This window comes from Lampris incognitus, chromosome 1 (genome assembly GCF_029633865.1).
Source record: "Lampris incognitus isolate fLamInc1 chromosome 1, fLamInc1.hap2, whole genome shotgun sequence".
NCBI classification, from domain to species: domain Eukaryota; kingdom Metazoa; phylum Chordata; class Actinopteri; order Lampriformes; family Lampridae; genus Lampris; species Lampris incognitus.
The window spans coordinates 151,281,306-151,294,077 of NC_079211.1; the positions used below are offsets into that span (position 1 = coordinate 151,281,306).

General features: G+C 47.7%; 1 protein-coding gene across 1 annotated transcript in view; it reads right to left on the bottom strand.

Annotated features, from left to right (window-relative positions):
* Positions 1–12,772, bottom strand: part of dapk1 (death-associated protein kinase 1) — a 184,543-nt gene that overhangs the window by 52,733 nt on the left and 119,038 nt on the right. The window contains exons 13-14 of the mRNA XM_056297804.1: positions 4,820–4,918; positions 177–275 (exon numbers count right to left, since the gene is read on the bottom strand). Coding sequence (XP_056153779.1) covers positions 177–275; positions 4,820–4,918 — 198 coding nt within the window. The remainder of the gene's footprint in view (positions 1–176; positions 276–4,819; positions 4,919–12,772) is intronic.

Genomic DNA, 12,772 nt, shown 5'->3' on the forward strand with positions numbered 1-12,772 from the left:
GGGAGAGAGAGAGAGAGAGAGAGAGAGAGGAGAGAAGAGAGGGAGAGAGAGGGAGAGAGAGAGAGAGAGAGAGGAGAGAAGAGAGAGCAAGAGAGAGAGGGAGAGAGAGACAGAGAGCAAGCGAGAGGGAGAGGGAGAGAGGGAGAGACAGAGCGAGAGAGAGATACTTCATTCACCTTATCTTGGACGTCCAGAGGACACTTCTTTTCATGCAGGAATTTCAGGGTCCCGACGTGGCCGTGCCTCGCTGAGTAATAGATAGCGTTGGCTCCACTCTGTGGGGGGGAGGGGAGGGGAGGGGAGGGAGGGGAGGGGAGGGTTCAAATCGAGAAGGAAGCTGAAGGATTTAGCTGTGACCTTCCAAAACCTTTAATCGTACGGCTGCAGATGCGTCCCGCGAGCGCCTCGCGCCACGCCCACCCACCTCGACACGTCGCGCCTCCCTGCTTCTACACAACGCGGGCTAGCTGAGGGGCAACTAGAACATCCTGCCTCGTCAGCTGGGTTTGTGACGGACCATTTAAATTCTGGTGCCCTGCTGAGGAAACCAGACGGCATTTGAAATGGAAACAAGACAGCTCAGGGGAACACCACAAGCCCAGAAGGACAACCTAAAAAACAAGGGACCCCTCATGTGGTCATCAACAGACAAACCCAGGAGACGCTCAACTACCAGTGAATGGGATTCCCCCCTCCTTGTTCTCCCCAACTGTACCCGGCCAATTACCCCCCTCTTCCGACCCGTCCCGGTCTCTGCTCCACCCCCTCTGCTGATCCGGGGAGGGCTGCAGACTACCATATGCCTCCTCCCATACATGTGGAGTCACCAGCCGCTTCTTTTCACCTGACAGTGAGGAGTTTCACCAGGGGGACGTAGCACATGGGAGGATCACCCTATTCCCCCCAGTTCCCCCTCCTCCCTGAACAGGCACCCCGACCGACCAGAGGAGGCGCTAGTGCAGCGACCAGGACACATACCCACATCCGGCTTCCCACCCCAATTGTGTCTGTAGGGACGCCCGACCAAGCCGGAGGTAACACGGGGATTCAAGCCGGCGATCCCCGTTGGTAGGCAACGGGATAGACCGCCACGCCACCCGGACACCCCTGCGAATGGGATTTTAATTAAGTTTTAAGCACAAAATATTCCCAATAACAGCATGACTGAAAATGAAAAAGCTGAAGTCTGGTGAGATGATATCACAGAACAAAACAACCATTGTTTCAGTGCTGAACTGGTAAAACCTGTCAGTTCTGTCAGTACTGTCAGTAGTGTCAGTTCTGTCAGTACTGTCAGTAGTGTCAGTTCTGTCAGTAGTGTCAGTTCTGTCAGTACTGTCAGTAGTGTCAGTTCTGTCAGTGCTGTCAGTAGTGTCAGTTCTGTCAGTAGTGTCAGTACTGTCAGTTCTGTCAGTACTGTCAGTTCTGTCAGTACTGTCAGTAGTGTCAGTTCTGTCAGTTCTGTCAGTGTTGTCAGTAGTGTCAGTTCTGTCAGTACTGTCAGTTCTGTCACTACTGTCAGTTCTGTCAGTACTGTCAGTAGTGTCAGTAGTGTCAGTACTGTCAGTTCTGTCAGTTCTGTCAGTAGTGTCAGTATTATCAGTGGTGTCAGCCGTGTCAGTAGTGTCAGTTCTGTCAGTTCTGTCAGTACTGTCAGTTCTGTCAGTACTGTCAGTAGTGTCAGTACTGTCAGTTCTGTCAGTACTGTCAGTACTGTCAGTTCTGTCAGTAGTGTCAGTACTGTCAGTTCTGTCAGTGGTGTCAGTTCTGTCAGTAGTGTCAGTACTATCAGTGGTGTCAGCAGTGTCAGTAGTGTCAGTACTATCAGTGGTGTCAGCAGTGTCAGTACTATCAGTGGTGTCAGTACTGTCAGTTCTGTCAGTAGTGTCAGTACTGTCAGTTCTGTCAGTAGTGTCAGTGTACGGGACTTGTTGGGACTTGGGCTCTGGTAGTCACATCTTCCTTTAGCTTTGTAAGTTTAGAAATCATGCTGGACTCGCTTTCTCAGCGCTGATGATCAACTCTGACGTCACACCGCTGCTGCGGGATGAAAACCACACGATCTGCCAGTGTACAGATCAGTACACATACTGAACGGATGTGGACTCCTTCAAGGCCGCTGAGCCTCTCGGTGTCTCTAGCCATGAGACGTGCACAGAAAGCCCATGAAAACGCCGTGTTTGGTGGAACAGCACGGAGTTTTCCAGTCCATGTTAAGTCAGCTTCTAGGCAGACGACGTGGTTTTGTCCCACGGCGATGACATATTTATACCACAGACTCTCCCGCTGAAAATCCCACCAGACGACAAAATTTGTCACTTTTTTTAGCGCTTGTTCAGGCAGCCGGGATGCATTCAACACCCCTGGGCTGGGTGAGGGGTGTCTGTCCATGTGGTGAAAGTCCCTGGGCTGGGTGAGGGGTGTCTGTCCATGTGGTGAAAGTCCCTGGGCTGGGTGAGGGGTGTCTGTCCATGTGGTGAAAGTCCCTGGGCTGGGTGAGGGGTGTCTGTCCATGTGGTGAAAGTCCCTGGGCTGGGTGAGGGGTGTCTGTCCATGTGGTGAAAGTCCCTGGGCTGGGTGAGGGGTGTCTGTCCATGTGGTGAAAGTCCCTGGGCTGGGTGAGGGGTGTCTGTCCATGTGGTGAAAGTCCCTGGGCTGGGTGAGGGTGTTTGTCCATGTGGTGAAAGTCCCTGGGCTGGGTGAGGGGTGTCTGTTCATGTGGTGAAAGTCGCTGGGCTGGGTGAGGGGTGTCTGTCCATGTGGTGAAAGTCCCTGGGCTGGGTGAGGGGTGTCTGTCCATGTGGTGAAAGTCCCTGGGCTGGGTGAGGGGTGTCTGTCCATGTGGTGAAAGTCCCTGGGCTGGGTGAGGGGTGTCTGTCCATGTGGTGAAAGTCCCTGGGCTGGGGGAGGGGTGTCTGTCCATGTGGTGAAAGTCCCTGGGCTGGGTGAGGGGTGTCTGTCCATGTGGTGAAAGTCCCTGGGCTGGGTGAGGGGTGTCTGTCCATGTGGTGAAAGTCCCTGGGCTGGGTGAGGGGTGTCTGTTCATGTGGTGAAAGTCCCTGGGCTGGGTGAGGGGTGTCTGTCCATGTGGTGAAAGTCCCTGGGCTGGGTGAGGGTGTTTGTCCATGTGGTGAAAGTCCCTGGGCTGGGTGAGGGGTGTCTGTCCATGTGGTGAAAGTCCCTGGGCTGGGTGAGGGGTGTCTGTCCATGTGGTGAAAGTCCCTGGGCTGGGTGAGGGGTGTCTGTCCATGTGGTGAAAGTCCCTGGGCTGGGTGAGGGGTGTCTGTCCATGTGGTGAAAGTCCCTGGGCTGGGTGAGGGGTGTCTGTCCATGTGGTGAAAGTCCCTGGGCTGGGTGAGGGGTGTCTGTCCATGTGGTGAAAGTCCCTGGGCTGGGTGAGGGGTGTCTGTCCATGTGGTGAAAGTCCCTGGGCTGGGGGAGGGGTGTCTGTCCATGTGGTGAAAGTCGCTGGGCGGGGTGAGGGGTGTCTGTCCATGTGGTGAAAGTCCCTGGGCTGAGTGAGGGGTGTCTGTCCATGTGGTTTAAGTCCCTGGGCTGGGTGACGGGTGTCTGTCCATGTGGTGAAAGTCGCTGGGCGGGGTGAGGGGTGTCTGTCCATGTGGTGAAAGTCGCTGGGCGGGGTGAGGGGTGTTTGTCCATGTGGTGAAAGTCGCTGGGCGGGGTGAGGGGTGTCTGTCCATGTGGTGAAAGTCCCTGGGCTGAGTGAGGGGTGTCTGTCCATGTGGTGAAAGTCCCTGGGCTGGGTGAGGGGTGTTTGTCCATGTGGTGAAAGTCCCTGGGCTGGGTGAGGGGTGTCTGTCCATGTGGTGAAAGTCCCTGGGCTGGGTGAGGGGTGTCTGTCCATGTGGTGAAAGTCCCTGGGCTGGGTGAGGGGTGTCTGTCCATGTGGTGAAAGTCCCTGGGCTGGGTGAGGGGTGTCTGTCCATGTGGTGAAAGTCGCTGGGCGGGGTGAGGGGTGTCTGTCCATGTGGTGAAAGTCCCTGGGCTGAGTGAGGGGTGTCTGTCCATGTGGTTTAAGTCCCTGGGCTGGGTGACGGGTGTCTGTCCATGTGGTGAAAGTCGCTGGGCGGGATGAGGGGTGTCTGTCCATGTGGTGAAAGTCCCTGGGCTGGGTGAGGGGTGTCTGTCCATGTGGTGAAAGTCCCTGGGCTGGGTGAGGGGTGTTTGTCCATGTGGTGAAAGTCCCTGGGCTGGGTGAGGGGTGTCTGTCCATGTGGTGAAAGTCCCTGGGCTGGGTGAGGGGTGTCTGTCCATGTGGTGAAAGTCCCTGGGCTGAGTGAGGGGTGTCTGTCCATGTGGTGAAAGTCCCTGGGCTGGGTGAGGGGTGTCTGTCCATGTGGTGAAAGTCCCTGGGCTGGGTGAGGGGTGTCTGTCCATGTGGTGAAAGTCCCTGGGCTGGGTGAGGGGTGTCTGTCCATGTGGTGAAAGTCCCTGGGCTGGGTGAGGGGTGTCTGTCCATGTGGTGAAAGTCCCTGGGCTGGGTGAGGGGTGTCTGTCCATGTGGTGAAAGTCCCTGGGCTGGGTGAGGGGTGTCTGTCCATGTGGTGAAAGTCCCTGGGCTGGGGGAGGGGTGTCTGTCCATGTGGTGAAAGTCCCTGGGCTGGGTGAGGGGTGTCTGTCCATGTGGTGAAAGTCCCTGGGCTGGGGGAGGGGTGTCTGTCCATGTGGTGAAAGTCCCTGGGCTGGGGGAGGGGTGTCTGTCCATGTGGTGAAAGTCCCTGGGCTGGGTGAGGGGTGTCTGTCCATGTGGTGAAAGTAAAGGGTGGTGATTTGTGTGGTCAGAGAGGACGGCCTCTACCTTGTCATGGGCCTGGATCTCAGCGCCTTTTCTCATCAACACCTCGATGATCTGGATGTTACCACAGCCTGCCGCTATCAGTAGGGGAGGGGTTCCATGCTGCAATAGAGACACACACACACACACACACACACACACACACACACACACACACACACACACGCGCTTGTAATTTACTTTCAACAGACATAATCCACAAGTCCATTACACAACACTCCTGGGTGCAAGAGCTACTATCTGGATCAGTTTGGACTGGATTTGCCCCCTCGGCTGGGCAGAAAATACAGCATTTATTTATTCCCTATGAAAGAGGCAACTTTCCCTGTTATTTTTTAGTTATTTGGAAGCTCCGGGAACTTTTGGTTCAATTTGGGCTTGTGCAGAAATATTATCAGCTCGTTTCAGATCAGTCAAGAGATTGGTATAACATATTGACTTTCAAATAAAAAGATGTATGGTGTAAGCATAGCAGTGCTAAGATTTTGATTGGGAGTGATGAAGAAGGACAGGATTAGGAACGAGTATATTAGAGGGACAGCTCAGGTTGGACGGTTTGGAGACAGAGTAAGAGAGGCAAGACTGAGATGGTTTGAGAGATGCTGGGTGTATTGGGAGAAGGATGCTGAATATGGAGCTGCCAGGGAAGAGGAGAAGAGGAAGGCCAAAGAGGAGGTTTATGGAGGTGGTGAGGGAGGACATGTGGGTGGCTGGTGTGACAGAGGAAGATGCAGAGGACAGGAAGAGATGGAGACTGATGATCCGCGGTGGTGACCCCTAACAGGAGCAACCGAAAGTAGTAGTGGTGTAAGCATAGCAGTGGAGAGAGTAGAACAGCAGCAAAACAAAAACAAAACACGGTAACACTTTAGTATGGGGAACATAGTCACCATTAATTAGGTGCTTATTAGCATGCAAATTAGCAACATATTGGCTCTTAATTGGTCATTATTACGTACTCATTAATGCCTTATTCTGCATGGCCTTATTATACAACCAGTAAGCCGTTAACTATGAGTTGTCCCTCTATAACCTCAGAAGTATTGCTTATTAGTAGTACCATCTCAATATGCTTTGCTTAGTATGGCCTTTATAAGGTGGTAGTACCACAAGAAGAGTTATTCTCCCTTACTGACACTTAATAAATATGCTCTGTTCTTACATAACAACACACAAAACTACAAGTGTTCATAGTGTTAAATTACTGTAAATTAAGTTTTTGTTACTTAGAATATGTTCCCCATACTAAAGTGACATCTTGATCATTACTAATTCACTAGTAATTAAGTTTTTTATGTTCCCCATACTAAAGTGTTACCAAAAGGCATTAATGAGTATGCAATAATGACCAATTAAGAGCCAATATGTTGCTAATTTGCATGCTAATAAGCACCTAATTAATGGTGACTACGTTCCCCATACTAAAGTGACATCTTGATCATTACTAATTCACTAGTAATTAAGTTTTTTATGTTCCCCATACTAAAGCGTTACCCAAAAAACAAAACAAAAACTAAGGGCTGTGGGAAAAAGAAGAGCAAATGACACACAGGGTTGGGAGCCACATTTACATGTAATCGGACCGGGAGCCAATTCTGACGAGACATGTGACCACCTCAGTCCAATAGACTCCAGTACGACTCAATAGTAAGGAGTCGGTCTGAATCCATCCATGAGGAGACACCTGTAGAAAATAGAGCTGAACATGAAGTCATGTGACTGTTTTTCTTCTCATCTTTTTTTTTAATCCTCCCCGTTTTCTTTCTTGCAGTCTTTACAGTCTCTCTCTCATATTCTCCCCCGGCTGCCTGTGGACACTGCTCTGCCCTCCTCTTCTCTCCATTTCACCCCGTTCCCCTCCTCCCCCTCCCTCCTTTGCTTTTCTTTCACACTTGGCTTAACTGAGCTTGTTACCGACACACACACACACACACACACACACACACACACCCACCCTGAACCTCCATCAGCTGTCAACAAAGGGCGTCTCTTCTCCGTGGAAGTGGGAATGGTGGCGAGTGGTTTGGGGAGCTGAAGAGCCGTTACTGGGGGATTTGTGTTGGACCATGAAGTCCTTCACAACTCGTCTCGCCCACGCACCTCCACACCACTTCACTCACGACGTACACGAGTCTGAAGTACTTCCTGCCCCTTAACAACTAATCTTCACTTGGTCACTTCTGTCTGAACCGTGGTTTTTCTTAACACGTCTACTGTGGAAGAAACCACGCAAAACCAACAGGTGGATGGTACACATTTAGTTGCTGATGTATACTTGGGTGATTGTTCATTTTGGGGCACTTTCGGCTTTTGAAATTTTGAGAAAATAAAAATCTGTTTTGTTTTTCTTTTCTTCTTAAGCTCTGTTAAATGGTGTGGAACAAATATCTTAGCGTAGCTTTGATTGTCCTACAAAACAAGTTTGATGTTATGATGCTTTTCTCAAAGTTGTAACAGCAAAATGTGATGTAATGACGCGTGATGGTGATGTCAACTTTCACTTTTGGAGAAAAAGTTGGCTGAGTCTTAGACTTGCTAAGCTAACTTGTTAGCTAGCATACAATGTAAAATGAATATAGTACGTGAATAAAGAGAAGTTTCTTATTTCTGAACTAAAATACTCAACTAGTAATGTGTTTGGTAATGACTTGTAATAACCATCCTGTCAGATCAGGACATATAAACCTCCACATTACTACATGTGTAATAACCATCCTGTCAGATCAGGACATATAAACCTCCACATTACTAAATGTGTAATAACCATCCTGTCAGATTAGGACATATAAACCTTCACATGACTTACATGTGTAATAACCATCCTGTCAGATCAGGACATATAAACCTCCACATTACTACATGTGTAATAACCATCCTGTCAGATCAGGACATATAAACCTCCACATTACTACATGTGTAATAACCATCCTGTCAGATCAGGACATATAAACCTCCACATGACTTACATGTGTAATAACCACCCCGTCAGATCAGGACATATAAACCTTCACATGACTTACATGTGCAATAACTATCCTGTCAGATCAGGACATATAAACCTCCACATGACTTACATGTGTAATAACCATCCTGTCAGATCAGGACATATAAACCTTCACATGACTTACATGTGTAATAACCATCCTGTCAGATCAGGATATATAAACCTTCACATGACTTACATTTGTAATAACCATCCTGTCACATCAGGACATATAAACCTTCACATGACTTACATGTGTAATAACCATCCTGTCAGATCAGGATATATAAACCTCCACATGACTTACATGTGTAATAACCATCCTGTCACATCAGGACATATAAACCTCCACATGACTTACATGTGTAATAACCATCCTGTCAGATCAGGACATATAAACCTCCACATGACTTACATTTGTAATAACCATCCTGTCACATCAGGACATATAAACCTCCACGACTTACATGTGTAATAACCATCCTGTCACATCAGGACATATAAACCTCCACATTACTACATGTGTAATAACCATCCTGTCAGATCAGGACATATAAACCTTCACATTACTACATGTGTAATAACCATCCTGTCAGATCAGGACATATAAACCTCCACATTACTACATGTGTAATAACCATCCTGTCAGATCAGGACATATAAACCTTCACGTGACTTACATGTGTAATAACCATCCTGTCATATCAGGACATATAAACCTCCACGTGACTTACATTTGTAATAACCATCCTGTCACATCAGGACATATAAACCTCCACAGGACTTACATGTGTAATAACCATCCTGTCAGATCAGGACATATAAACCTCCACATGACTTACATGTGTAATAACCATCCTGTCACATCAGGACATATAAACCTCCACATGACTTACATGTGTAATAACCATCCTGTCAGATCAGGACATATAAACCTCCACATTACTACATGTGTAATAACCATACTGTCAGATCAGGACATATAAACCTCCACATTACTACATGTGTAATAACCATCCTGTCAGATCAGGACATATAAACCTTCACATGACTTACATGTGTAATAACCATCCTGTCAGATCAGGACATATAAACCTCCACATGACTTACATGTGTAATAACCATCCTGTCAGATCAGGACATATAAACTTCCACATGACTTACATGTGTAATAACCATCCTGTCACATCAGGACATATAAACCTTCACATGACTTACATGTGTAATAACCATCCTGTCAGATCAGGACATATAAACCTCCACATTACTACATGTGTAATAACCATCCTGTCAGATCAGGACATATAAACCTCCACATTACTACATGTGTAATAACCATCCTGTCAGATCAGGACATATAAACCTTCACATGACTTACATGTGCAATAACTATCCTGTCAGATCAGGACATATAAACCTCCACATTACTACATGTGTAATAACCATCCTGTCAGATCAGGACATATAAACCTCCACATTACTACATGTGTAATAACCATCCTGTCAGATCAGGACATATAAACCTCCACATTACTACATGTGTAATAACCATCCTGTCAGATCAGGACATATAAACCTCCACATTACTACATGTGTAATAACCATCCTGTCAGATCAGGACATATAAACCTTCACGTGACTTACATGTGTAATAACCATCCTGTCATATCAGGACATATAAACCTCCACGTGACTTACATTTGTAATAACCATCCTGTCACATCAGGACATATAAACCTCCACATGACTTACATGTGTAATAACCATCCTGTCAGATCAGGACATATAAACCTCCACATGACTTACATGTGTAATAACCATCCTGTCACATCAGGACATATAAACCTCCACATGACTTACATGTGTAATAACCATCCTGTCAGATCAGGACATATAAACCTCCACATTACTACATGTGTAATAACCATCCTGTCAGATCAGGACATATAAACCTTCACATGACTTACATGTGTAATAACCATCCTGTCAGATCAGGACATATAAACCTCCACATGACTTACATGTGTAATAACCATCCTGTCAGATCAGGACATATAAACCTCCACATGACTTACATGTGTAATAACCATCCTGTCACATCAGGACATATAAACCTTCACATGACTTACATGTGTAATAACCATCCTGTCAGATCAGGACATATAAACCTCCACATTACTACATGTGTAATAACCATCCTGTCAGATCAGGACATATAAACCTCCACATGACTTACATGTGTAATAACCATCCTGTCAGATCAGGACATATAAACCTCCACATGACTTACATGTGTAATAACCATCCTGTCAGATCAGGACATATAAACCTCCACATTACTACATGTGTAATAACCATCCTGTCAGCTCAGGACATATAAACCTTCACATGACTTATTATTATTATTACCATGCAGTGGAAAAGAGGCATTAGATGATGATGAAACGTTTCTCTCAATAAACGTGTCCAGATGAACTGATTCAACCTTGTTTCTGTGTTTTCTACAAGACCAGTTTGAAACCCAGCATTTTAAAACCCAGCGTATGGCAGGACCACAACCACATTTAGAAAGCGCCGTGAACAGCGGCTGTACTGGACAGCAATTTTCAGACCCTGATTATGTATATAGTTTAGTAGCATCAATTTATTTTTTCGATATGAAATAATTCTCTGGCTACCATAACTGCTACCACGACCACTGGCAAGTCTGGGTGGGACTCCCCTTACAGATGTGCTCCAGTTACCGCCAAGTCTCTGAAGACGCCAGTAACCTTCACTCTAACTGTGTGTGGCTGTTAGCGCTGCTGTTTGTGAACTGGCCTTTTTTGCCATGAGGCGTTTCTGTAGTATCCATCCATCCATCCATCCATCCATCCATCCATCTATCCATCCATCCATCCATTATCCATCCATCCATCCATCCATCCATCTATCCATCCATCCATTATCCATCCATCCATCCATCCATCCATTATCCCAACTGCTTATCCTGCTCTCAGGGTCGTGGGGATACTGGAGCCTATCCCAGCAGTCATTTGGCGACAGGCGGCGAGACACCCTGGACAGACTGCCAAGCCATCACAGGGCCCACACACACACACACACACACACACACACACACATTCACAGCTAGGGGCAATGTAGTACGGCCAGTTCACCTGACCTACATGTGTTTGGACTGTGGGAGGAAACCGGAGCCCCCGGAGGAAACCCACACAGACACGGGGAGAACATGCAAACTCCACACAGAGGACGACCCGGGACGACCCCCTAGGTTGGACTACCCCGGGGCTCGAACCCAGGACCTTCTTGCTGTGAGGCGACCACTGCGCCACCGTGCTGCCTCCGTAGTACCCACGCGCAGCAATATATTCCCTTCGTTAGCGTGCGAACCGCTGCACTGATTCACGGCCAATAGGGATGTTGTTCTTGTACACGCCCACGAGCCAGAGTTCGATACAACAACAGGACGCTTGACTTACCTTAACCGGGAACACTTTAGTATGGGGAACGTAGTCACCATTAATTAGGTGCTTATTAGCATGCAAATTAGCAACATATTGGCTCTTAATTGGTCATTATTACGTACTCATTAATGCCTTATTCTGCATGGCCTTATTATACAACCAGTAAGCCATTAACTATGAGTTTTCCCTCTATAACCTCATAAGTATTGCTTATTAGTAGTACCATCTCAATATGCTTTGCTTAGTATGGCCTTTATAAGGTGGTAGTACCACAGGAAGAGGTATTCTCCCTTACTGACACTTAATGAATATGCTCTGTTCTTACATAACAACACACAAAACTACAAGTGTTCATAGTGTTAAATTACTGTAAATTAAGTTTTTGTTACTTAGAATATGTTCCCCATACTAAAGTGACATCTTGACCATTACTAACTCACTAGTAATTAAGTTTTTTTATGTTCCCCATACTAAAGTGTTACCCCTTAACCTAAGCTCACCCTAAGCTTAACCCAACCTAACTGAACTGTTTCCACGCCAACGCTTTTGGCTGGCCAGGGGGAAACAGATGTCAATGGGGAAACAGAGTTCAATGTAACATCGGGGTGTCACGCCATCGAGTGAATGCCCGTCCGAGGTTCGCTCTTGTTTTACCTCTGTTTCTATCACTCTCCCTCTTCACCTTGTTTTCCTCCTCCGTCAGCGGGCTTCTATTTCTCTTGGCGGGTAGAGTTTCCACCGTCACTTCGGTTGTTCCACCGTCCGTCACTTCCGCTACTGGGGACAGCTACCGATAACTGCCAGGGAAAACAAAAGCGCTACCCTCTTCCTGTTTTGGTTGTACAGTGGTCTCACGCTTCCTTTGTGCCATAAATGGAGCCTTCATTTTCCTGTGAGATCGTACCCGTGGCAGACAGAATTGCATAGTGAATGCGAGGCTTATAGGGAACCAATCGAAACCCCAGTGGCGTGATTACTCTACAGCCATTACACGGAGCAACCGGCATTTACTTCATGATGACAAGTTAAAGCAAAAAAGTTGTCTACTGCCGCTTTAAACAAAGACAAACTGACATGAAAATTGGCGGCACGGTGGCGCAGTGGTTAGCGCGGTCGCCTCACAGCAAGAAGGTCCTGGGTTCGAGCCCCGGGGTAGTCCAACCTTGGGGGTCGTCCCCTGTGTGGAGTTTGCATGTTCTCCCCGTGTCTGCATGAGTTTCTTCCGGGTGCTCTGGTTTCCTCCCACAGTCCAAAGACATGTAGGTCAGGTGGATCACCTTACCAAACTGCCCCTAGGTGTGTGTGTGTGTGTGTGTGTGTGTGTGTGTGTGTCGCCCTGTGTGATGGCCTGGCGGCCTGTCCAGGGTGTCTCCCTGCCTGCCGCCCAATGACTGCTGGGATAGGCTCCAGCATCCCCGTGACCCTGAGAGCAGGATAAGCGGTTTGGGTGATGGATGGATGAAATGAAAACTGTGTTTATCATCCATCTAGCCGATCATCCTCACC